General features: G+C 40.5%; 2 protein-coding genes across 3 annotated transcripts in view; one reads left to right on the forward strand and one right to left on the reverse strand.

Moving 5' to 3' along the window:
- Positions 1 to 5,090: 5,090 nt before the first annotated feature.
- On the reverse strand, positions 5,091 to 7,013 carry PIGM (phosphatidylinositol glycan anchor biosynthesis class M; the record flags this gene model as incomplete). The annotated part of the gene is made up of 1 exon (XM_062573644.1): positions 5,091 to 7,013. A coding segment is annotated over one exon (1,224 nt), but the record flags the coding sequence as incomplete, so codon positions are not given.
- Positions 7,014 to 7,599: 586 nt separating this feature from the next.
- Positions 7,600 to 27,027, forward strand: part of RGS7 (regulator of G protein signaling 7) — a 285,010-nt gene continuing 265,582 nt past the window's right edge. For both annotated transcript variants that reach the window (XM_062573649.1, XM_062573647.1), the window contains exons 1-2: positions 7,600 to 7,775; positions 9,082 to 9,173. In XM_062573649.1, the coding sequence (XP_062429633.1) occupies positions 7,766 to 7,775; positions 9,082 to 9,173 (102 nt within the window). In that variant the 5' untranslated portion in view covers positions 7,600 to 7,765. The remainder of the gene's footprint in view (positions 7,776 to 9,081; positions 9,174 to 27,027) is intronic.

Genomic DNA, 27,027 nt, shown 5'->3' on the forward strand with positions numbered 1-27,027 from the left:
TCTGCAAGTGTTACTTTGGGTATAACACCCTATAGACCCTTTATGACGATGTGAAGGAATCAAAGTTATGTTTATCCAGCCTGACAATTGTTATTGAAATCTCATCTTCCTGTTGTATAAAAGGAAAGCACATTTTGATAGAATACTTTTCATACAAGTAATGTGCATGCCAATGTATGGGCTTACTTTTTAATTTGCCTCCATTTCAGCTGATTTCCAAGGCAAAAGTCCTGTCTTCATATATAATCACATACAGACATTTCCTTTAGGTATTTATTATCATCATTTTCCATATGAAATAGTGAGGATCTGTTATCTGTCATTTCTTTGTGTGCAAGCTACTTTTGCAATATATACAGAGAGTACTTACTTCCTTATATGAAAAATTTCATCTGAAGATAATGTTAAAGGTTCAAAGTTAAGCTCTAAAAATTAGAAAAGATTGGAGTTAAAGCTTTATCCATGCATTAAGGTTGCCTCCAACAAGCAACCTCTTGTTTCTTCAGAGGCCCCAACCTCAGTCAATGCCTCTGCCAGGCAGAAGAGTCTCGCCACTATGGCTCTGTAATGGGAATCTGAAGATTTAGAGTTTTCTATTACTGCCTTTGATAGCATTTCTTATACAAATTAATCTTTCTGTGCTTCGTATCTCTCATTGTAAAATAATGATAACACTACTTCCCACTGACATGGAAAATCGTATGGGCAAACTTGTATCTTCGGAGCGTAGTTTGGTGATTGAAGCTACGACAAGTTCAGAAACTCGGTATTGCTAAGAGCTTAGCAGGAGTGTGCAGACACAGAAGAGAGAAATAGGAGCGATTCCACTGACACAGAGTTACTATTAACTTATGTTGCTAAAATAGGAAAAATTTTGATCTTTTCTGCATAAACTGGACAGTGTGCAATGAAAAAGAGGCTTAGAAAATGTTAGAAAATGCCTAAATAGCAAATGCCATTTGTAAAAAAAGGAATGGATGTTAAGTTCCTTAAGTAACTTAAATTTAAATACATAACAATGGCACTACTTAATAAAAAGAAGTTTTTAATTTCACAACACTTTTCCTAACTTAAATGCAGTTCTCTTACATCATTCATCATTTAGTGATGGAAGCTATATCCTACATAAATAATGTGACCAATGCAGGTTGTTATAATAAAAATCACAATATTTGTGAAATTTGTGCATTCAAATATAGTCATAATTTGTTGGTTCTTGAATGCATCTGTTGCAACTCAGTATCTTTGCTATATATTCTTTTACTTACCCTGTACATCAAGATTTACGTGATTAAAGTCTTTTTAAAAAGTCAGTAATGACCTTTAGGTGCTGAATATGAGAAACCTTTAAGAAACCCATTTTGCAGAGGTCAGCTCACTAAAAAAACATGTTATTTAAATGTATCTCAACTGGGACAAGTTTCCTTCACACCTGTGTACATGCAGGTAAATGTTTAGATGTGTGCATATGGTACATTTAAATACACTCCTGAGCAAGCAAGTTACATCAGTGTTTGTGTTTCAGTCCGAGTAATTGCTTTGTCCAAAGTTCAGGATAAACCTATTTGGTGATAAAGCTGACATAAGGACATGCACTCTGAACCCATCTTTGAGAATTACATGAAGAGTATACTTTTTGAGTTCTATGCAGCCCTTTTAAATAGATGACTCTTTCTTAGCTTAAAAAAAAAGGATTGATTTCCTGATGATTTAGTCTTCAACATTATATAAAACATTGGAATTTTCCTTTTGTTGTTAAATATAAAAGCTTCAAGTTACACTGCTTCTTTGAAAAAGAAATCTATTGTGCTCAGTTTGGCACAATAAGGCAGTATAATTACTGCCCTTACGATCAAAGGAATCGATACGGTGCTGGTGACACTGACAGGGCAGTTGTTTAATACAAACCAAGGTACATGACTATTATGTCAGAGATGCTAATTTAGCAGGCTCATACTTACACTTAATGAAGCGCTAATTATTGCATTTTGGTTAGCCTTGTTATTTTAGTAATCCCATTTATACGTGTTACAGAAATCAATGCTAAATGCTGAAACTTATGTTTCAACCTCTAGACTATATGCTAAGTTCTAAAAGGCAAGGCAAAATGCTACCTGTCCTGATACTTCTTTTCTTTTTTTCACTTCCACTTTCCACATATTGCACTTGCACTTCAGGGCTGGTTTCTGGGCAATCTATAAAATTTGGTCAAATAAGACACTTCAGAACTGTTGGGCATTTTAACCGTTTTTTTAAAAACAGACAGCATTACAGTTTTCAAGCTCATGACAAGAAATGAGAACTAGCATTCAGTCACTTTGGTTCCTAATTACCAGGAGGAAAATGGACATATCTTCTCCAAACAAAAGAGTTTGAACACCAGCAAAAGTAGAGAATGTTCATAGGAGACGATTTGGTAAATTTTAAGCGTATTGTAATTAATCACCATGACTTGGTCATGAATTATAACTTGTTCTGCACTTGGCTACAATTATTTTGATTTAATGTTTATATCAGTGAATAAAGTTATTCAATTTCCTTTATCTGTCAAAAGGGATTTGTGAGACATAAACACTTAAGCATCTCTGATGTTGATCTCTTTCAGTTTATTTCTCCCATCCAATGGAATTATTGTTAAATCCCAAACACACTTTGGTGACTAGCTGACTTACAAAATGGCAATTGTAAACAGAGGAACTCATACTGGATTATTAAATTGATGACTATGAATCTAAGTTTTTATGAAAGCCTTTCTGTAACTTATTTATGCACAACTTTTTCAAATCATCACTGAAGGGCTGGTATTGCCACTTTATTGAAAGGCACTCTTTAGTCTGTATGGTCACAGAACTTCTCTTCTGAAGACCTCAAAATGATTTAGCTGCTAATGAATCAAGAACATATTTGTCATAAAGAATTTCTTCTTCCCTAAGATCTTCCTCCCATTACATTACTGTCATGAACACAGTAGCTCCAAATGCTACAGTCTTTTTGAAACTGGAAATGCCTTTTGGCATCCATTTACTTTCTTTTCCAATAGGAGGAAAAAAATAGGGCAGAGGAAAGGTGTAGGAATAGAGCATAATGTGGTCTGCTAAACATATGCAAAGCATTGTTTTAGGAGGAGAAAAACATGCTATTTGCAACAGGAAAATATGTTGACCAGGTAATAAAAGATTCCTGTGACTGAAAGCAAGCTATTGCATGCACCCTGCGATGGGGTGGGCACAGTCACAGCTCTAAATCATGCTTTGGAAGATGCAAGCTCACTGTAAGTCTCCTTGGCTCCTGTTATGGGCAGCTTTGCTATTGGTGCAGAAAAGCCTCATCAGTCTTGTTATGAAAAGCTAACTGGGCATGTCATAATTCTACCTCAGAAAATAAAATGATGCAAGACCCTCTTTCTGTTCACACACACAGAGCACATACAAAATGTTTTGTCGATTAAACAAAAAACTAAACTATTCGTGGATGTAGCTAGTACCACCAGTCTTTTTACTGATAAACCTCTTACAGAAGATGTAGACAAGCTGGTGCTTGAAACCTCTCTTCCTTCCAACCTAGGCAAAGTCAAAGGAATGAAAACCAGTGCCCTATCTGTAAGACCTGCCTGAAAAATCACAACAGTTGTTAAAACTACATGCGCTTGCCTTATCAGAGTACTGGACTTAAGACACAGGAGAAGCTGAGGCTAGTCAAATCTGTGTGAGGTACCTGAGCAAGGCTGGTGAGGAAAACCAAAAGGCCTGTCAAGCTTGGGAGTGGAACAAACCACCACCAGCCTGAGCATGGAAGTCACCCTTCCTCCTAATATAATCTCAGAATGGCTGTACTGGGCCAGAGCAAAGGCACAGCTAAACCTGCTGATAACACGCTCTTCAGCTCTGATCACTTGTGGCTCAGGGGCCTCCTCTGCTTTGATGTCACCGTCCTCAGTGGGGCCGAGAAGCAATGGGAAAAATTCACGGAACAAACCCTGCAATTCGACCCCAAGATGCAGAATTAAAACCAGGAAAGGAAAATTTGTAGGTAGGAAAGCCTGGGAACCGCTGGCCTCAGGAGACCTCGGGATTCAAAGAGGCAGCACGTCAAGCACGAACCTGAAACGCAGCCTTGCTTGGCCACATTCTTTTCCATTGACAGTGTTAGCAATTCCACTGACTGGATTCATGTTATTTTGCCTTGTAGCTCTGCTCCACTTTACATATTAAAAACTCACTTCCCTGTGAGGCTAGATAGGCTGTAACTAAGAGATGAGGCAAATATGAAAATAATTAGGTTAATTTGGCATATGCCTATTTGAACTTAAGGTTTTATTTCAAAATAGATGGCCAGACTCTTCCCCCATCTACAGCTGTGTAGACTGAGTCCACTTAGGAGAAATTTGAGGAGAAAGAGCATTAACTCCAAAATTGCTCTCAACTCCTCTCACTATCACCTAAAACTCCATTCCCCATGTTCTCATATCTCATCTGGGAATAAGTATCTTATTTTGACAGATTACAGAGCTTGTTATTTCAAAACTTTACTTTCTTCTAGCAACTGCCTCACTTCTTCAACCTCTTTCACTTTCTTTTTCATTTACTTTTAATAGCAGAGACATTGAACTACTGAGAAATTGTATTTTCTGGTATAAACTCTTGTGCTTTGGGGACAGAGTTGCCTTTCCAGGCAACTATATGAAATATCTATACTGTGACTCTATTTGCATTAGTTACTATTAATATCCACAATAACTGTCAGCCTGCAATTTAAAACAGTGGCCTGTTTTTAGATCATGTCAGCAAGCAACACAAATATTTTTACTTTATACATTTATGTGATCCAAGACAGGTATTTGGACAGATTTTCCTGAATGGAAAGGGGAGGAAGTCTGTTCAAAATTTTAAACAGCACTGAAAAGGCAAAAAAGTAGGGTATTCAAATCATCAATTAAATTACAAAGTTTCAAAGTATTAAACAATACTGCAAAAAAATAATTTTTCCTACTTTGCTGAAGAAAGACTGAGTACAGTCACAAACGCTGCATAACCAAAATGTTAGTGTGAGGAAAAAAAAAAAAAGATCTGAGTACATACATTAAGTGATTGTCTCATATTTATTCATTAGTTTAACCCTTGCAAAAACAAAGATACAGAATCAAACCCCCTTACTAACATGCAACAAGACTGCTGAACTCCAACATCCCTTTATAATGTTTTCCTAGACAGAGGCCAGAGTCCTCAAAAAATAAATAAAGTAAAATAAAAACAAAAAGAGACATAAGAGACCAGAAGGATTTCAGGGAAGAGCAAAAGCAGGGCTGCTCCATGACTGAGGACGAGCCGGGAGCTGAGGATGAGCCCAACGCGGGCAGTGCCCTCACTGACCATGGTGCAGTCCCACTGTATGTGGATGTGGCAGGCAGAGCTGGGTGCTGGTAACACAGTCCATCAACAGCCCCAGGCCTGGCAAGTCAGGGGAGTCCAGCCAGGAGCAACAGGAGTCGAGGGCAGAGACAGGACTGGAGGACAGGTGGGTCCAGTGTCCATCCACGACACAGGACTGGAAACAGGACGGGAGACAACAGCATATTTTCAATGTCCATCCCAAAAAGACAAGGCCGGAGTCACAGACACCTGCTCAGTGCAATTAAGGCCTATCAGTGTCCTCAGGGCCCTGACAAAAGACCATTTACATATGATATGCTTTGGTATAGCATACATACATTGACATTAAACAAGGTGCTGGTGGTATGAAAAGCCTCCTTATACAGTGATGCTGCTTCTGGATTTTGGCTTATCTGTTTACTACTGTTGTTTGGGTTTTTCAGCCACTTGTGCTTCTTTTTGGTAATGGGAAATAATCTGAAAGAGTATGAAGGTATTAATAAAAAGGAAAAGCAAACCTGCCAACCATATAAGTAAAAAAGTGTTATACCCTTTAAACTCCAGAAAGTATGCGGGAGCGAGCCATAGGCCTTGTCCAACAAACCACAAAGAGATAAGCAGTACAGCACGACGCCATGACATCCTGATACTAGGTATTATGAGGGGCAAAAGGCAGAGATACCAAACAAAGTACTGGGATGTGCATACTTTGTTAAAACTCACAAAAATGGCAGTGTGTAGGAAACAACAGAAGGCAAGGTCTCTGTAAAACGCTATGGACACAACCAGGAGAAGCAGCAGCTGGGGCAGGAAGGCTGCGAGCCCAAGGGTAGAACTCCATTTGCTCTCTGCAGTTAAATACAACATGTAGAAATAGGGAGAGAAGTTATGCCGGATATCCCTCCTGGTCACGTGGTAGAGGTAGGCCTGCTCCAAAAACTCCCAGCCGTAGAGGCAGTAAAACGCAACGGTCAGGGCGCCCAGCACAGATCCAGCAACCATTCCGAAAAGCAGCACGTCGCGGTTTACGAAGAGCTGCCAGAGGTGTCCTGGCGAGGGACACCTGGCTTTTCCGCAGTGCCCCGCGGCCGCCCTGCCGCCGCGCTGCAGGTGCAGCGCCAGTGGCAGCGCGTAAGTCAGCGGGTATATTTTCATGTGCACAGCGAGCCCGTAGCAGGCGGCCGCCTTGCCCACGCTGCCGCCCTCGGCGTAGTAGAGGGTGGCCAGCACCAGCAGGGCCACCAGGGCCTCTGCGTTGCCCCGGCTGGACACGGCCATGGGCAGCGGGTTGAAGAGCCAGGCGGCCGCGCAGCAGGCGCACGCCGGGCCGGCGGCCGCCCCGCGCTGCAGCAGGGCCCGGTAGGCCACGCCGGCGGCCGCCAGGTCCGCGGCCACGAAGAGCAGCTTCCCGGAGGCCTCGGCCAGGCAGGCGTTGGGCGTGAGGAGCCAGGCGAGCAGCGGCGTGTAGCGGTAGGTGGCCCGCGCGTAGGGCGAGCGCCCCGCCGCCACCAGCCGCGCCGCGTCCGTGAACACCCGGTAGTCGACGTCGGTGTAGCGCACCCGCAGCGCCGCGTCCTGCCGCGCCCCGTACAGCACCAGCGCCAGCCTCGCCGCCAGCGCCGCGCCCAGCGCCCAGCGCAGCCCCGGCCGCCGCCGCGCCGCCATCGCCCCGCGCAGCGCAGCGCAGCGCAGCGCGGGGGGCGCGCGACGCCTCGCCGCGGGGGGAGGGGGGGACGCGGGCGCCCGCACACAGCTCCCGAGCCCGCCGCCGGCTTCCGCGAGCGGGGTGGTGCGCTGCGCATGCGCCTCGCCGCGGCCGTTGGCGTTGTGCGGCGGCGCGTGCGCGCTGAAGCCGTTGCCCCGAAGCGGCGCGCAGCGGGGGCGGGCGCGGGTGCGGCCGTGGCGCGGAAGGGGGCGGTCGGGGCGGCCGTGGCGGTCCCCGGAGCCTCGCCGCTCTCCCCGTCTGCCGGGGCTGAAGGCACGGGTGTCCCTCGGCCTGCGAGGCAGCGGGGGCGCGCATGGGGGGAGCGCCGCCGTGCTGCCCCTCCGCTGCCGCGCGCGCCGGTGGCGTTGCGCAGCCTTCCCGCGCCGTGCGCTGCGGCGTTGTAACCGCCTGCGCTTGTGCGAGCGCGCCGTCGCGGGCCTGAGCTAGGGAGCTGTGACGGGGCGGGTAACAGCCTTGGCCGAGTGCCACGGGGAAGGCGGTGGAGCTCCCCCTCCGCAAGGGTGCGGCGCCCGCTCGGGGCAGGGCGGCAGCGAGCGCTGTGCGGCTCGGTTCGGTAGGGCGCCGTAGGCAGAGCCGCACCACACGCAGTGGTAGTTAAATAAGAAGGAAGAAATAACACCTGTTATTTACCTTCCGCAAATGCTTTGCCTAGGCTCGTGAGTTCCCTCTAATGCACTTGGGTAAGCTTCCTTCCATGTAAAACTTCTCATTTGCTCACATTGGGAATATAGTGCCATGAAAATCAGAGTTTAGAAAGAGGAAATTGAACAGAGAAAGAAATTCCCCGATATTTTGAGTTTTGTTGTGTATCTTTTGAAATAGTTCTGCTGTTCAGATTTTGGCCAAATACTGCATCCCAAACTTGAACTGTGGCTGATTGAAAAGTATGTACTTACTATTTTTCAGTATTATGTGTTTCATATTAGAACTGAGTGGGTTTTTGGGGGCAGACAGTCATCAAAAATATGCATTTGCTTATTTAGCAATTATTTGCAGTGCATTCTCTTTGCTGAGTAGTTTCAGTTGGAAATATTTTTGAGATGCAGGGTGGCTCGCTCATACTTCTTCCAGAAAAGAATCTGCTTTTTATCTGTTTTGGGAGCACTTGTTTATTAGAGAACTGGGAGCAGATTTTTGTATTTGGCACAGAAGCCTTGGAGAGCGTTTAAACTGGTAGGCTATTCTAGAGACAAAAGCTATTTCTGTTTGTGTGCATACTGCTATTCATTATTTTTTTCTGTTAAGACTGCTTCACTTTGCATAGTAATACAGTAGTATATAGGCTAGGTGTTCTATAGGAGAAGCATGCTGCAGAGCTGGATAGTCAGTTTTTCATTATCTCTACATGTCACTGTAGAGATACGTATGCTAAACTGGACTTCTTCAATAGGAAAGAACAAGAGCTCTCCCTTAACTTACTGCACATCATTAAGTCCCAAAACTGCTGGTTTGGATATATACGAGATGGGGCATGAGGGTGCTGGTTGCTAATCCAATAATAATAATACTGCCATTCTGTTCCAGAACTGGCAAGATTGACAACATACTTGATCTCTTTCCTCCTTTTATATGCCCTATACCATAATAACTGGGACACTTATGTCAACTTACCCTGAGTTTGGCCCAAGATACCTCCTGGAAACGTTAGGAGACAGAAACTGTTACAACCACTTGGACTGAGATAAAAGTGTAAAGAAAAGTGTGTATAAGGATGTTCACTTCTAAGCTTTTTTTTTTTTTTTTTTCAGGAAGGTTATTACTTGTGAGGAGCTGTTCTTTTCCCTATTCTCTCCTAAGATTAATTGTCATTCTTCTGTTAATTCTTTGGGAGGAATATATTACTATTTCGGATTCTTTGAGGAAACTGTTTATTGTCAGAACAGAATTAGCTGCAGTTTCTTTGCTGATGAAGTGTCTAAGTTAGATGATATTATTTAAAAAATAGCAATTTGCTGATCTTTTAAATTCTTCTCTTTGCTCTGACAGCTTGTTTTTGGACAAATCTTTTATTCTCTTCTGAAGTCAGTAGAACATGCATGGCTGTCCCTAGTAACTGTCTGGATTCTAAAGAAGAAAAGGTAGGTAATGTAATTCTAAAGGGTTGTGAAATTAATAAAAGAGAAAAACTATCTTAGCTGTTGTATATAGCATGACATTGTCTGTGCTGGAAAAGGAATTGATTTTCCCCATCAATAGTTTAACCTTTTGAAAATAAGCTTGACGTTCTTCAGAAAAATAAGGTTTTCTTCAAAAAAAAAGTGTTTGGCCTCAGATTTGATAAGCAGCTTGCTTAACCTGATTTATCATGCACTGTAGACTTGCATGCAGAAAGGAAGGCAGTCTTATTAAAGGTGTAAATCTGTTGTTCCTGTAAAATGCTACTTTTATTTATATAAGCCACTGGGAGACACTTTTAGAAAATGTTAGGAGATAAAAACTAATAGAACCACTGGGACTGAAGCTGACTGATTCTTTTGCATATGGAAATACAAACAGCATGAAGAAAAGTGTGGAGTCAGACATAATCATGCATAAAATATGAATTAAATAGAAATATGTATTTGCATATATGCATGTATATACATACTATATATAAACATTTCTTTCCATTACTTGTTATGCATTTTGTTTACAGAGTCTCAAAGACAGTATAAACTGAGGTCAGATGTATATATTTATCTGTTTCATATTCATGAGAACAGGTGATAATCCTGATCTCAAATATAACTTTACCACATCTTCATCTTCTGTCATAAGGAGATATTTCAGCAGCAAAGTCCAGAAACTACCCCTTATGCCTTATTGTTACTTAACATTTATATAGCAGGAGTAACAATGAGAGAGCAATGAAACTAGGGCCTTGTTATCCCAAGATAAGAACATGTATAGAACAACGGATAGCTATTAAGTTTTCAGCTGGTAAAACGAGGTGGAGGATCACAGCTGGTGACTGAGGGAGACGGTGGCAAGCTAAATCCTGGTCGGTTAGGCACAGTCCTGTGCTTGGCAATCAGTGCTTTACTATCCATGCTATGGCAGATGATGAGTTTTGAGGTGGGATAAGGAAATCACTGCTCTCATTGACTAAATGAAGATGAGTGTACAGTTAGAAAGTAGAGCTGATGGATATAGTAGGGCTAAATATTAGAGGGACTAACAGGCTAAATTTGAGAACTTGGAGGAGAACAAGGGGGTTAGCGAAGGGATATGAGGGAGTCAGCAATGAACTACAAGATGATTCTGGTGATAGTACTTTGTAGCAACGTAAGGGAGATGTGATGGGTATCAATGATAGGAAAGAGAGGACAAGAGTCTGGTTGCTCAATGGTGGTAGCCTTAGAAAGGTTCAACTAACCTAGAAAACTAAAAAATGTAAAATATCTGAAAATTCATGGAAGAAAGTGCAGTAAGAGACATTGCCTACAGAAGGCAGAGAACCCCGTTGCCCCATATTTGTAGCTCAGATCTTGAGGTAAGTACTTCTGATGCAAGCGTCTCCTGCAGTTATCTCATCTTAACTGTTAGCTGTACTTGAGATTTTGTTGTTGAGGTAGGAGATAAAATCTGATTGTAACGATTAATAATAATGTTTACAGATTGCCTAACCCTCTGTGTGCTGTGACATTAAGTGCATATGTGTTTAAGATATCAGTGAAACCGAGTATTTAAGGTACACAGGGTGAAAGACTTTGGAATATAGCTGATACATGATGTTCTGACATTGGAAAGAGAAGTCTGCTGGACTTTACTAGGGCTCCTTTTTTGATTACTTTATTATTTTTATACAATTTTATATTTTGTTAACTTGTTCTTTTTTTAAACAGTATCTGTTACTTTGTTGTCTTGTTATCTTCCCTTTTTGTTATCTTGATTTTTGAATCTAGAATGTTTCCTTACATGAGAGGTATTCCTGCTTAGTATATTTATCATCTGACAGTAAATATTTTATAAGGTGATTAGTACAATCTGTTTCTTGCAGCACATGAAGTTTGATAGAAAAAGTGAATAACATGTTGGATATTTTGGGCTTGATAAATTAATAATTTTTGTGTGTATAAGTGATGCCTTTCAAATATTTACGTTATAGGTTCAGATATTACTGGCAAAAGGAAAGTATGGTCAAGGTTATGTGATGACTAATGCTAGAATGAATAATACAAGAATTTTTGCAAAACTAAGCTGAAAAAGTGCATTAGATATCTTCATAGAGGGAAAGCGCTGTTACAGATATAAGGTCACCATTGTTCTCTTGAATTTTTTGGTCAATGTAGGAAATAGTTGGGAATTTTGGATGGAGATATGCCAGAGAAGTGGAGCTCTCAAGAGCTCCTGCCAATTTTCTGAGAAAGGTGAGAGACCCTATTAAAGATGCTGTTAGTGGTGTTACAGGATGAAGGACTGTAGTAGTAGTAGGAACTGTGTATTACTCCAGGCATCCTATTTGTAAGCAGTGTGGTCAGAACCTGTCCCTTCTTCCAGAAAGCAGCAGGGATCCAGCTGTGTTACACAGAGCCACTGAATGCTAGGCTTTGCTGTTCTGTGCCTATGTTCATGTTTTCAGTTATTTATGCAGGTGCAAATCTTTAGCCAAAAGTCTACTTATAGTTGTAGTCTCAGACTAAATCTCACAGAGTTGTCTGAGATGTACATTAGGGACAATCCTCAGCCTCACTGTTTATTATACTTTTGGGCATCAAATGGAATTCTAAGTATGCTTTTTCTTCCAGTAAATACAAAGATTAGTTCTTATACCTCTGCTTAGGTAGAGCAGTTATGTTATTTAAGGGGCACTAAAATGTTTCTAAAATTACTTAATAAAATCAATGATACAGTTTCCTGCTTTTGTCTTCATGGTCAAAACTAATCAATGCATCAGAGAAGTTAATATCTTCATTTCTTTAATGTTGTGTGATCAAAAAAAAAAAAAAATAAATAAAAAAAACCCTCAAAGAGTGCCAAGAGTGACCTCTCCTCAGCATTAAGCATCTTAATGCTTCTTCTGTCAATAATCCTGATAGAATTGTTGGACTTGTTTTCAATACTGGCTACAAACCCTGAAAAATAATAATAAAAATCTCTAACCCTTTCCCTTCTTTCCTCTAGCTTCCTAATGGTATTCTGGACAGTGAAAAAAGATAGGAAGATAGGGCATAAGGCAGACAGGGTATGGGGTCGGTGGAAGTGCCTGTTTATCATTGAATGATGTTAGCTTTCCTTGATTTTGCAGAGGGTGTACTTGGTGAGGGGGTCCTTGCTCTCCTACTACCTACTATTTTGTGCTGACATAATGCCTTGGTGAGCTCTTCACAAAAGAAAAGAAGACTGAAACAATAAGTTATGAGAAAGTTTTGAAGAAATTCAGGCCTGTAAATACTGTCTTGGACAATACATATTAATAAAATGAGCTGGCTCTTGGATTATTATGGGGCTTCTTGTTACCCCATGGTGCAGCCTAATTATTTCCCATCTGTTGCTGATTAGAAGTAGCTGTTAGAAAAGGCAGTCCCTAGGTGCTGGAGCTAACTGTGCTGGAAGGGCTCCAGAGCTGCTGCTTTTGAAGAGCTGTAGCAAGTAAGAAAGAATGTCTCTGTTGGGAAGGTAGGACTTCTCTTCTGGGCGGGGTAAAAAAAAAAAGAGAGGGAATGGTTCTGTGGTTCTGGGGTCCTTCAATAGCTTTCTGTGGGAATTCACCTTTTTTTTTTTTTTTTTTTTTTTTTTTTCCCAATTACTGAATAGTGTTCTCCATCTCCTAAATATTTATTTAGCTACTGTTTATTTAGACTTTTTCTGATAATTACTTGACTTAGTTGCTTATGGAAAAATTCTGTTCTGCTTTTTGAAATGTTATGATCTCAGAAGGTGGTGCTTCTATGGAGTATAATTACCTGGTAGCAAAGCTAATGCCATCTTTCGTGCTGGACACCTAAAATTTTGTCTCTACATCTCACACTTCCTTATTATATAGGATGATACTGTCCCCTAACTTTACATATATCTGTCTTAACTAAGTTTTCAGAGCCTTTTCATTCACTGTTGACTCAAAGTGACATTTGTGCTATCAATCTGTTTTTCAGTTTTCCCGCTGGTGCTCTGGAGTATGTTCTCCTCCATGCACATGCTCAAGGATAGTGTCTGGCCCCAGATGCTCCGCAGGTCTGCAGCACCTGTATCAGAAGTTAAAGGCAGACTCCGTTCTTATGAACACGCTGTTTCTGTGATAAAACCCCTAACATAGAAAAGTAAAACCATTGTAGTGAATACAAAGAAGCTGTGTTTTTAGACTTCAGACTCTATGCAGTGTTTTATATCTGCAACAAATGATGGAACTGGCGACAGACGTGTTGCTTTTTCTAGTATTGTTTGGCTTACTTCGTTATGATTATTGTTCAGTTTCAGTATTTGTCCTTGCTGACTGTCATGTTGCTGAATTTGTAAGGTTGTTGCCAGAATTTGAGTCTGCTGATGTAAACTTTACATATGTATAAATACAAATTCAGCCAGTCGTTATCCTGTGTCAGAGTGGATTTTGCTTTATTAATGTATAGGGGGAGATTAGGAGAGATTGCATTTTGAAAGAAAGCGGACAGATGTATCTGATTCCTATTTGATAAATCTTTCCAAGGGTTAATGGCATCAAAAGAATACAGGACAACAGTGTCTGCAGGGTAAGTTCTATGTTAGGTTGAAATATTGATGCAATGAAAAGTAAATAATGCTAGCTATCCTTATTGAGAGTGCTTTGTATTTGTACAAATTGAAAAGTAATTTTTTCTATAAAAATGGCAAGTCAGTCAGCACTTGATACTTACCAAGGGCCTGTGCTATTTTAGGATGATATAAATCTTAAGAGTTCCCTGATGGCAGGACTTGAAGATCCCAGTCTGGGAAAGTGCAAAATTAACATTGTGTTGAACTGTGGTTCATGCTTCTAGAAAATGTGTAAATTATTTGAAATGAATTTGACTATACAAATGCATAGTTTCAAAGGTATTTCTGAAGTAACTGTATTTATTGAGAATTAGAAAAAATTTTTTTTTCTCCTTCCAGTATAAGTCACAATTTAATAATTATAAGCTAGTGTAAAGCAGAGGCAGTTGAAAAGTCAAACTTCTGCATCAGTGAACCTGTGGACTTCTTCAGAAGTCTGATCTGTCATGTGTTAGTCTTTGAGTTGCTGGCTGCTTTACAATTGACATATAAAGACAATTTTCCTTTTTGAGAGCCAGGTAATTTCCAGAACTGTCCAGGAAAAAACTGAACAGAGCTTGCCCCAGGGATACTCTCCTCTTTTCACTATCAACACCAGAAAGATTCATTTATTCAATATCCCTTTTGATGTTCCTCTGTCTGAATTTGAAAGTTCAATCTTCTGTGAAACAAGAATACCTCAAGTGGAAAGAGATACCATGTTGAGACTTGAGTTCCACATATATCTTTTGATGTCCTATAAAGGTAAAAAGATCAAGTCCCTGTGTGCATTTTCTAATGGGAATAAATCAGCTGATCTCTCTGATTCCTTGTGGAATTCTTAAGAACTTCAAAACTGTGTGATAGGATGTAATCTGTAAGCCTTAGTTCAGAATATTTCATCCATTTGTCCTTATAATTCTTCGAGATGCCATGGTTGTAGCTTTGCAAGTGGTGTGGTAATCACAGGGACATCAGACATTTCTGTGAGAATGTTTTTAAAAAACAAAACTAAGCTAGCTTTTATATAGAAGTAGTGAAAGTTCTAACAGATAATTCTAATCTAGATTATTAATTTGTAATTTATATAGCAAGTATTAATGCATTCCATATACTATTTCTCAAACCCTAACTACTTACGAAAGTGAGTGATGAACCTAGCTGGTGAAACAAATGTTAAAAGCAATTTATTGCCTGAGTAATCAAAAGTGGTGGTTGTCTTTGTGTGAACCCTTAGAGTCTCTGGCCTCCAATTTTCCAAGATACACTTGAAACTTAACTTTTCATTAATGTTGGAATCCTGACAGCCTTTTTTGTGGGTGAACTAGGCTTTGATTGCTATGGAGATATGGGAGTACCTGTCATTTTTCAAATAAGACTGAGGGGTAAGGTAGAGGTGGGTAAGCAGGGTGTTGCCTGCTTGAGTGTTTTAAACACTGTTCTGCTTTACTCAGAACACATATAATCAACATAGTAGTGATGGCATCGAGTAGTGATCCAGGTTCATTTCCTTATATCTTTTGTTGGCCTTAGATCATTTGTATTCACTGTTAGGATGAGAGAGGTGGGTAGGAAAGAGCACTGCAGGGGAGAGATACCTGCAGAGGTGGCGGTGAAGCGAAGTGTTTCGCAGGTATGTGCTTCGTGCTGGTGACAGTGTTACCAAGAAGATCAGATACCGTATGGATTTGTCAATTAACTTGAGAAAAGCCATCCCACTGTATACCCATGTTGGGACTTGCTTGCACTAGCATCTGTAATAACCTTGGGAGCAGTTTGTGAAGTGTTTATGTTCTCACATAGTCTTTAGGGGTTTTCCTTGGGAATCAATAAAAACCAAGGGAAGAGTTGACAGAATAAACCATTTGCTGTAAAATGGGAAGTCCAACTTAGAACCGGAAATTTTCCTGCTTGAAATCTGAAGGTTTTTTTTTTTTAGATATAAATTATACACATATATGTCAATATAGAGTGGACTGGGCATGTGATAAGACTAGCTCACTAGAGCATGCTTGCTCTAGTCCATTTTAGTCCATTTTTGGATGAAAGTCCAGTCCATTCTTGTCCATTTTTGATTTTTCTGGATATGAAAGGTGGGGAAGAGTGGGGGTGAGTTGGTGGTGGTAAATGCTAAGTCTGGTCTTGATTGCAGCATAATCCCTGTAGAGGAGGCAGCAAATGGACCTCCATATTCAGAACAAATCATAAAGTAGAAGTGAAGTATAATCAGTACATTCGTGTGAGGTATTTACTTTGAGATAATACTTACACACTGGAGCACACTCCTGTTTCATGACAAAAGCACACCGAATAAGCCTGCTCTGAAGAGTTCTTTTATTTTCTAAAGGTAAATATTTGATAGTATGTGAGGGAAGGGGAAGATGAATGAATGGCTTGGAGACAAATGTGGGCAAAAATATGAGACAAAATATTGATTATCATTCTTCACAGCAATTTCTGAATGCATTGACTTTTTTTTAAACTGCTCTGTGTACATCATAGCATATCATGGTTACATATTAGCATATCTGATGATGCTACTGGAACTCTCTGAATGTCTAATGAACAGTTACGATGTGAATTACTCAATTTTTCCATAGTGCTTTTTACTTCAATGCATAGGCATATAAAATTGAAAGAAATCAAATTAAGCTTGGCAGGCAATTGCTAGTTTAAATTTTATTTAAAGTAATTATCAGAAAGAAGATTGAAAAAATAACAGTCCTCAGTAATACTGAAAGTCTTATCTCTTTTTCTAAAGTTAGTGTAAAAAAACTTTGGGTCAGTAGTAATGATTCCATGACTCAGTTGCTGATCTAAGTGTCATTAAAGATAGTCTCCAACCTCTGCTCCCAAAGGGCTAGATAAATCTATTTGAAGGTGATAATGAGTTAAAGATTAATATCAATAGAGAGGGAAATATAGAAGGGGGAGTTTTAAAGCCAATGTCTTGCGCACTTGAATTACTACCTTTAGAAGTTACTTCATAAAATTCTTTGTTATTAACTATGTTCCATATAAACTTAAGTCTTCATTCTTTCCACCTTTGCAGAATACCTTTAGAAGTTTAAATCTACATAGGTGGAAAAAAAAATGCTAAAACCAGTCTTTAGTTCTTCAGCACAAAATATGATTCACTACAATAATATTTCCATTTTCTCCTTGAAACAGGATAATGCAGAATATCAGATTTGTTGGTGTGTAGACAGTCTCTAATGATATTAAGTCAATTGTGAACTCTTTTGCAGAGTTGTAACTGCTGACCAGCAGTTTGCTGAAAGACCATAAGAATATTTGAGAACAGACTAGCTTTCATCATGTTGTTGCTTTAGGAAGGGCTTAAATATATTTATGCATTATGCAACTGAATAAAAGTGAGCTAGGTTTACCATACCTTATGTTAGCTTTCTAAAAGTTAGATGTGTAGCCTAAGTTAGCTCTCTAGGTTCCCTCTAGAACTAATGGAAAGAGGTAGGTACCTCCAGATAGCCAGAACAGATGAGTCCATCAAAATGTGACTGACAGAAAAAGGTAGACAGGAAAAATACTTTGTTTGCTACTTCCGTATACTCATACAATGAATAGTAAGGTGTGAGAAATCCCTTCCTCAGGCCTTTTAAGGCAGGCACTGATAGTTCTGTACCATGAGCTTTAAGATTATAGTATCTAGCACCCATTTTTCCTACTCCATCTGAAACATATATTTGTAGTTATTGTCATATTAGAACTGGGAAGAAAAAACTACAGTCAAATTACCTACTGAAAGAAAGCAAAGATTTCTTTAAAGGATCTTCTCTTCCGTATTGTTCTCGGATATTTCTAGCATTCCAGTCATTAATGTGGTTCCTCTGCTCTTAGAGAAAGAACACACAGTCAACTTTAAGACTTTTTTTTTTCAAATTATACTTATTAAACCGGAGTTCTTAAACATGACTGAATTGGATGTATTTTAGTGACAAATCCCACTGAAATCGGGAATGCTACTTTCTCAATTGGATGACCAACCTATGAATTTAGCTGAAAAATAATTAATAACGAAATAATAAAAAAAGACAACCCAAATTTCTGTGGAGGACCCAAAATAGAATGGAAAAGATAAAAAAAATTTTACTGTAGAGCAGTAGGAGGAAGACTGTAGAAATAGCTTGTTGATTTTACTGCAAACTGTTATTAGGGGACTGATAATGTTTAGCAGTTCAGCTTTTGAGTTAATGGTAATTAAAATAAAGGGTGCAAAGGGAGGGGGGAAAAAAAAAGGGACCTTAGCACAAGTTTAGTGTACTAAGATCCTGAGATGCTGCTAGAAAGTTTTACTGACTGAAGGTCGTATATTTAGGAAGGAATGTATTCTGATGTGGGTATAAAAGCTAAGCAGTTCTGGTTTAGACCAGTAATCCACATAGAATGCCCCATGCTTTCTTCCCTCCTCCTCCCCCTTTCCCCTACCTCACAGAGTGGTTGAAGTTGGAAGGCTCAAGCAGGGTCACCTTGAAGCATGTTGGACAGGATTGTGCCCAGATGGCTTTTAAATATCAATAAGTAAGGAGGCACCACAACCTTTTTGGATTGCCTGTTCCAGTGCTCTGTCACTCTCACATTAAGTAAGTTTTTCCTCATGTTCAAATAGAACTGCCTGTGTTTCAAGCTTGTGCCTTCGCCTCTTGTCCTGTCACTGGGCACCACTGAAAAAAAGCCTGGCCCCATTCTCTCTGCACCCTCCCTTCAGATGCTTGTATGCATTGGTAAGATTTCTCCAGGCTGAAGAGTCTCAGCTCTCTCAGCCTTTCTGCATATGAGAGATGCTCCAGTCCCTTAATCATATTGGTAGCCCTCTGTTGGACTCGATCCAGTAGCTCCAAGTGTCTCTTGTACTGAGGAGCCCAGACCTTGATGCAGTGCTCCAGATGCAACCTCACCCAGGGTTGAGTAGAAGAGGGAGAGGATTACTTCCCTTGATCTACTGGCAATAGTCTTCCTAATGCAACCCAGGATACCATTGGCCTTCTTGGCCACAAGGGCACTCTGCTGGCTCATGGTCTGTTGTCTACCAGGACACTCAGGTCCTTCTCTGCAGAGCTGCATTCCAGCAGGTCAGCCCCCAGCCTGTACTGGTGCATGGGGTTATTTCTCCCCAGGTGCAGACCCTGCACTTGCCCTTGTTGAACCTCCTGAGGTTCCTCTCCGCCCAACTCTCCAGCCTGTCCAGGTCTCTCTGAATGGGAGCACAGCCCTCAGGTGTGTCAGCCACTCCTCCCAGCTTGGTATCATCAGCAAACTTGCTGAGGGGACACTCTGTCCTTTCATCCAGGTCATTGTTGAAGAAGTTGAACAATACTGGAACTGATACTGACCTGTGGGGGACACTGCTAGCTACAGACCTCCAACTAGACTTTCTGCCACTGATGACGACGCTTGGAGCTCTGCCTTTCAGCCAGTTCTCAATCCACTTCGCTGTCTGCTCATCTCTCCTGCACTTCCTGAGCTTGTCTTTGAGGCAAGCTTTTTGTGTGTGTGTGGCCAGTTCTGTTTATATGTTGAAAAGGTACAAGAAATTCCTGATCAGTAAATGATTTGAAATTAGATTTCAGCCAAAACTTTTGAAAAATGAAGTCTTTGATATGTTTTGATTGTTCATATAAGTTAGTCTAAGCCTTTGTAAGTCTCTGTTCTAATTTTTACTTCAGTGCTGCATTGTAGTACATGTTAAAACAGATGATAAACTGATAAGCACCTTTCCCTGTTCAGAGAGGGAAGGTAATTCCTTTAGACTTTGCCTGTATTTTGCCGTTGGCTCTCTTTCCTGCCCCATGAAGCATACTCTGCGAGATGGAGGCTTATCTATCTTCCCTCGATTGACCAAGAGGAATTGTGATATTGGTTAGAAGAACTTTAGTTCTGAAACTTGGATGTTAATATGCATAAGTTGAAGAACCTGTAAGAGTGAATTCTGAACAAAATAATAACATTGCAGGCATAGTTGTCGTGCTAACTGGATTTCTCAGAATCTTAATGTAAGGATACAATTTTTCAGTGCTTTAAGTATTATGGGACTCCTTAAAGTAAGGGAAGCTGGATTTGTGAATATTCCAGTGTTAGAAAATTCAGGCAGGATTTACAAGAATTTTTGAAAAATGCCTCCACAGCCACCTTCTACAGACTGGAGCAAAAGTTAAGTGTCCAGGCTGCCAGACCCTTTTGAAAATTCCCATAGATAGTTAGCTGAATCTTTCTTTATGGTTGTGTTTTGGTGGGAGGAGGGAGATTGGTAGGAAGCTTTTTCTTGTGTGTGTGATCCAGGTACCTTTTCTTTTGCATACTGCAGTAGTGAAATTCTAAATGATGTAAAAATCTAAAACAGTGAAAATAGATTTGGAGAACAATACATTTGTTGAGACATAATTAGATTTTTTTTTTAATGTTTTCACTGGCTTCATATGCAAAACTATAATTCTGCCAGCACTTTTGGTTAACCACCTGCCTTTGTAGTCCCTGTCAAGCTGCGGAAGCTCCATTCTCCTCACCCATTTTTATTTTTCCCTGTCTCTTCAATGACATATTTTCTGCAGCCATTTATCTGTGATGCTGCTTGTGAGCTCATCTGCCTCGTTTTTGCCCGTATTTCAATTTCTTCTTATGTTTCAAGTATAGAACTGTCTACAATAAAACATGCTGACTTCTCAATATATATAGTTTCATACTTCTGCTTTCTTTAATATCTTTTTGTGTTGGCTCTTAAATCTTGAACTACCTACTCCTGAACTATGGTCAGGAGATGGCAGGTGTGCATAAATGCTTCTGCAAACAAGTGAATACACTTGTCACAAAGCCCTGAACCTGAGAAGTGACCCATTAAAGGGCTCAGGATGAATGCATAGCCTAGCTTTCAGTAACTTTGAACAGAAGCGTTGAAAGTCAAAACCAGGAAGGTGTAAGCTTCCTTGTGTGTTAAGACTTTTTTTTGGAGGGTGGGGGGGGGTGGGAAGAAGCCCTAGCAGGCGGGAGAGATGGGCAGAGAGGAACCTCATAAAGTTCAACAAAGGCAAGTGCAAAGTCCTGCACCTAGGGAGAAATAACCTCATTTATATTAGAATAAATAGCTCTCTGTATTTTCTTTCCTTAAATTCATTTCTTTTTTCTCTCCCATCCTCTTTGGCTTGCTAGCTGAGAATGGAGGATATCTCACTGGGGAATATGAGATATCATCATCTTTCACTAAAGTACTCTAGAAGGACTTTTAGGATTCTATAACAGGTTGAAGGCTTTGGTTCTTAACCCAGACAGCCAAAGCATGTTTAAAGTCACACTTCTGTCTTCCTTATTCTTAGACTTGTCACACTTTATCCATATGCCTAAAATGATTGTACAGCTGAGAAAGGTACCTCTGTGGACAAGTGACTTCAGGATTACTCAGCAGCATAAAACGCTGTCTGTCCTCCTGCAGATTCATGTACAATCTGTCTCTCTGCCTACACACCAGCTCTCGGTTTCCTTCTAGCTTCTTTCTCCGTTCTAGTGTCTACTCTCTTGGGCTCCCAGTTCATGTCCTTTTGTTAAGAGCAGAGAGTTCTAGTCCTGCTTTTCCTTCAAACTCCCTTGTGTTTTTGATTTAGCCTTTCCAGAAGCAGTGTCTGTCTTTGCTCTTCATTGAAATCTGTTCCTCTCTGTCTCTTGTACTATCCTCATTTTAAATGGACATCATCCTTCTCCCGAAAAGTTGGCTATTTAAAACGTAGGATCTCTGGCCTCCAGCTTGGTTCGTAGCAGTCCAAAACAGCAAGTGAAGGCAAATGCCTAATCAGGGCACCCTACGGACAAATTTAACCAGATAGTTCTCGCTCTAAAGCTTTTTTTGAGTGGTATAGAAGGGTGTCACTTAAATCTGTATTCACTAGTATTCTTTGCTAGAGTTGAATCATTTTGATGAGGACTTCAGAGAAATTCATCCTGGGAGCAATGCCGTTTGTGAAAATAAATTTAGCTCAAAAGATTTTATAGAGCTCTAAACAACTTCAGTGTTTTTTCAGAGAAGTGTTAGCCCTAATAGGGGATACTACCCAGCCTGTTCTACGCTTGCTTGTTCATTACATCACTGCATGTTTTTATTTCATTGACAAATGAATCTTTGTCACAACAATTTCAGCATGATGTATAAGTCAGGAGGTTTGCTAGCACATTAAAATTTAACTAAAACAGAACTAAGTTTGAGTTCATACAAAAGAGAAATTACAGAATGAAACAATTCTTGCAGTGTAACCAAGAATTGTGAGACGTTATACTTCAGAAGATCCAAGGACTTCTCAACATGACAACACTTGCTGTACAGTAGGTAGAAGGGGTAACTGCTTAAGTCTGGAAATGAGAAAGAGCTCATACTGGAAAAGAGAAAAGAACTACATACTTAGAATAACATGTTTAGCATAGGTGAGTACCTATGCTAAACACAGTACCTATGCTAAACATGTTATTCTAAGTATGTAGCTCTTGCACATGTGATTTTCAGTACTACGTATGTTATTTTGACTAACAGTTCCTATTCAGCTTCTCTTTCCCTACCTTTTTTTTTTTTTTTTTTTTTTTAAGAGTGGGAAGGAGGCACACATCTTCAACACATCTTTAGTATGATGTCTTTGAAAATAATTCTAAGAATATTCACAGTAACCACAGTGAATAAAGCAGATGTTATTTTTCACAAACCTTGTTACTTTTATACTGCACGATCATGAGACATGGTATCACTGTCTCAGGGAGAGCTCACAAAAACTTGAAAGTGCAATCTTGTTCGAAAGACCTTACTTACAGAAGCACAGACTGCTTGTTCAAACAACCTCATGAAGAGAGTGTGTCTCTCTTTGTGTGCTGATTAAATGGAGGTAGAGGGGAGTGATAACCAGCTTAGTCATTAAGACTTTATCTGCACTAGGAATCTCAGAAGGGCCAAGGCATGTGTTGCAGCATTAACCCAAGATTGTCCATATTCAGTATGTTCCCTGGCATGACTTTGACCTGTAGCAATCATTACGCTCCCCAACAATGCTTTCAGATGGAGAAAGGGGGTCAACAACTGTTTCTGATAGACAATAGGGAAGAAGCACCCCTCTTTTAAGGGAGGACAGGTTAACCATATGGATGCAATCTGTTGTGCCATACTTCTTCACGTGGGAATGGGGCATGGCCTCTTTCATTTCCTGTTGCAAATGCAATACCAGAGACCAATAAGACAAGGACTTGATTATAGGATTGAGCTGTAAAAGAATAGAATTATGACCAAAGAATATTTTATAGCAGGTAAAGTCAGAGAGATCGGTAATATTGGGGAACCATAAGAGTATCTAAATGCTGTAAGAATATAATTTACATTAAAGTTCTTCCAGAATAAAAGTGATAAACCAGTCTTTTTTTGTCAAAAAAACAAAACCAAAACTTTGGTAATTGATATGCAAATAGAGAAAGGAATGTTGTCTGCAGCTCTTGAACTCATAAAGTTCAGGAAAATCAGTAAAAGTTGTGTGTCTGAAGTTGCTGAAACAACTTGAAAAGCAGCTGTATGTATAAGAATTCCTTTATCATGCACTGATATTCAAGTGCTGATTAGTGTTCAGAAGTACCAGAAAATAACTTAATCCTTAGAGTTCTGACTTTTCCCTCCAAAGTATGCTAATTATCTACACTTGAACTGAGTCAGAGCATCAGGATCTACCTTTCAATCTTATTAAAAGCCCAAAATTAAATAATGAATAGAATCATTAGATTAAAATATCAAGCATCCTTTGCTCGAACACTTTCCTTGTACTTGAACGTTGCTCACTAATCCAGTGATAGGGTTTGTATCGAGTACTATTTTTTGAAAAGCCAATACTGTTTTTATAGAAGCAGTATTTTCCTGATAGCCTTCAGAAAATCCAGATCTGTTTAGCTTGTGAAATATGCGAAGGCTCTAGCCTCACGGGCGGAGCATACTGGTGGTCCTAGGAATGCTACACCAAGCATTCTTGAAAAACAAGTGTCTCCAAAGATAAATGCCTTTCTGTGCGCCAAAGCTGTTTGCTCTGATGGTGTCTTCACCTCCTTATTTTTTTGGCAATAAAATACTAATTTAGGTCCTTTTGTTCCATTTTTGATCCAACTGTACTTGATTTACTATGGCGCAGAAAGGTTTTTACTACTCTTTCTCCCCTTTAAATTTCTGCTTTTATTTTCTCTTTCTAATTCTTGACCAGTTTGCTTCATACCTGTAAGTTTAAGTCTTGTTTCTTTCGGTCCCTATACCATAGTGTCTTGGTGGTATTCATTAAGTAACATACACAACTCTGTATTGCTCCCATTTGTGACCATGTATTCTTCTCTTTTATTGAGTCATCTCCCATATTCATATTAAATATTAGAGTTGTGTCATGTGTCAGAAACAAGATCCCCATGGAGATGCTTCTTGAACTCTTAAGGATCTGCAGGGTTTCCCAGAAGTTTTGTCGACTGGAATTCCTCAGGATTAGTGAACCTTTAGTGAACCTCAGGTAGCTGTGATTGCTCTGACTTACCACTGCAAAAATCAGTTGTAGTTGTCCTGGGATAAACTTCTGGATTTTTCCATACCTGGGGAAGATGGGCCTCGATTGGTGGCCTGTGCTGATATTCTGAGTGCTTCTGCCTGGTCAGGCAGAGTCCTTTGCCTTGAGCAAAGTGCGTAGTTAATGTCCAATAGCAGCTAAAGGATGTACTAGCAATATTTGAACACACTTTCAGATGTTTTATCCTAATTTAGGTAAACACAAAATACAAGACAAAATGATTATAGCAATTAAAATAAAAATTCAACCTTTTCATCATCAATTAAATTGAAGCAAAACATTTTAGAAAGCTTTTTGTACTACCTCCCCCCCCCTTTTTTAATCATGTGAGATCCTATTAAAAACACATGAGGAGAAATTTTTATTCGTGAAGTTCTTTAGTACTGACTGAGCTACCAATGCAGATGTGATGACAGGCTTGGTCATTTCCCTGTTCTAATCCAAAACCTTCTGAGACTGAATTACATTCAGTATTGTTGGCTCTTTGCTCTGTATTCATAGAATCATAGAATCAATCAAGTTGGAAGGGACCTCCAGAGATCATCTAGTCCAACCTCCCCGCTCAGCAGGGTCACCTAGAGCATGTTAGACAGGGTTGCATCCAGGCGGGCCTTGAACATCTCCAGAGAAGGAGACTCCGCAACCTCCCCGGACAACCTGTGCCAGTGCTCCGTCACTCTCACAGGGGAGAAATTCCCCCTCACGGTCAGGCGGAACTTCCTGTGCTTCAGTTTCTGCCCATTGCCTCTTGTCCTGTCACACGGGACAACTGAAAAGAGTTTGTCCCTGTCCCCTTGACACCCTCCCTTCAGGTACTTATACACATTGATAAGATCCCCCCCTCAGGCTTCTCTTCCCCAGGCTGAAGAGGCCCAGCTCTCACAGCCGTTCCTCATAGGGCAGGTGCTCCAGCCCTCTGATCATCCTCATAGCTCTATGCTGGACTCTCTCCAGTAGCTCCATGTCTCTCTTGTACTGGGCAGCCCACAACTGGACACAGTACACGAGATGAGGCCTCCCCAGGGCTGAGGAGAGGGGCAGGATCACCTCCCTTGACCCGCTGACAACAGTGTTCCCAATGCACCCCAGGATACTGTTGGCCTTCTTGGCCACAAGGGCACACTGCTGGCTCATGGTCAACTTGTCATCCACCAGCACTCCCAGGTCCTTCTCTGCAGAGCTGCTCTCCAGAAGGTCAGCCTCCAGCTTGTACTGGTGCCTAGGGTTATTTCTCCCCAGGTGCAGGACCCTGCACTTGCCCTTGTTGAACCTCCTGAGGTTCCTCTCCGCCCAACTCTCCAGCCTGTCCAGGTCTCTCTGAATGGCAGCACAGCCCTCAGGTGTGTCAGCCACTCCTCCTAGCTTGGTATCATCAGCAAACTTGCTGAGGATGCACTCCGTCCCCCATCCAGGTCATTGTTGAAGAAGTTGAGCAGGATGGGAGCCAGTCTTGAGCCTTGGGGGATGCCACTAGCCACAGGCCTCGAACTAGACTCCACGCCACTGATGACAACGCTTGGAGCTCTGCCTTTCAGCCAGTTCTCAAGCCACCTCACTGTCCACTCGTCTAACCCACACTTGCTGAGCTCCTCTAGGAGGATGTTATGGGAGACGGTGTCAAAAGCTTTGCTGAAGTCAAGGTACACAACATTCATTCCCACAGCATTCCCGCTGCTCCATGTGTCACCCCTCTCCCCTGGTAAAGTTCAGATCAATTCAAATTTGGTTTATCTCATACAAGTCTCCTTAAGGAGACAGGGCCACCTGCTGTTTTGGGTAATGTGCTTAATTAATTGTTATTTGCCTTCTTTTATTTCTGGAGATGGTTGAATTAATGAACACAGTTCTATCTTATACATAGATATACAAGATATCTTATATCTTTTTTTTGTTGGTTTGTTTGTTTTCTCTCCTAGGAATATTAATATATAGTGTTTATGTACTTACGTATAGTTGTCTAACCTCAAGTACCTTGGCAGTATAGCAATGACCATTATACCATAATCAGTGAATATAATAAATATGAAAGTACAGTGAACTCCTGGAGAGCAGAGGATAAAACAAGTAGGTCAATACAAGTTAAACAAAAATCCTAACACTTCTCAAAAAAAAAAAAAAGTCTTTGAATTGGTTGGCCAGCATTTTGATTTCTAATTGTTCAAATGCAATATAGTTATCTATGGAGATATAGCTAAAAACAAGCAAAATGCTTTATCTTTTAAATATATTTTTTTCTTTTAAACATGGTTGCAAAGAAAGATGCTATTTATCAATTTTTTTTTTCTCACTGCCTGCATAGGTCATCAAAAACATACTGATTAGATGTGCTGTTCATTGTTTATGGTATGTGATCCAGGAGAAATTAAAAAAAAAAAAAAAAAAAAAGCACCAGATTGCCATGGAAGTAAATGTCTTTTATTTTCTCCCTTTTGCTTCTCCTTCCACCCTCCCTCTCTCTCTGTCCTCTTCCCCCAACAAGCTGTAGTAATAAAGAACAGGAAAATACCTTCTGAAAAGGTCTATTACACACCTTTCTTTGTAATGTTTCTCTTTCGGTTAGCTTACTAGGCATTTATGTAAAGTCCCAAAAAAGTGTGGAATTGAGAGAAAGGAAACTAGACAGTGAAAAGAATGGATTGTTGCTATCCCGGTGCTTGAACACTCTGTAGCTGAAGGGTGA

This window comes from Rhea pennata, chromosome 3 (genome assembly GCF_028389875.1).
Source record: "Rhea pennata isolate bPtePen1 chromosome 3, bPtePen1.pri, whole genome shotgun sequence".
NCBI classification, from domain to species: domain Eukaryota; kingdom Metazoa; phylum Chordata; class Aves; order Rheiformes; family Rheidae; genus Rhea; species Rhea pennata.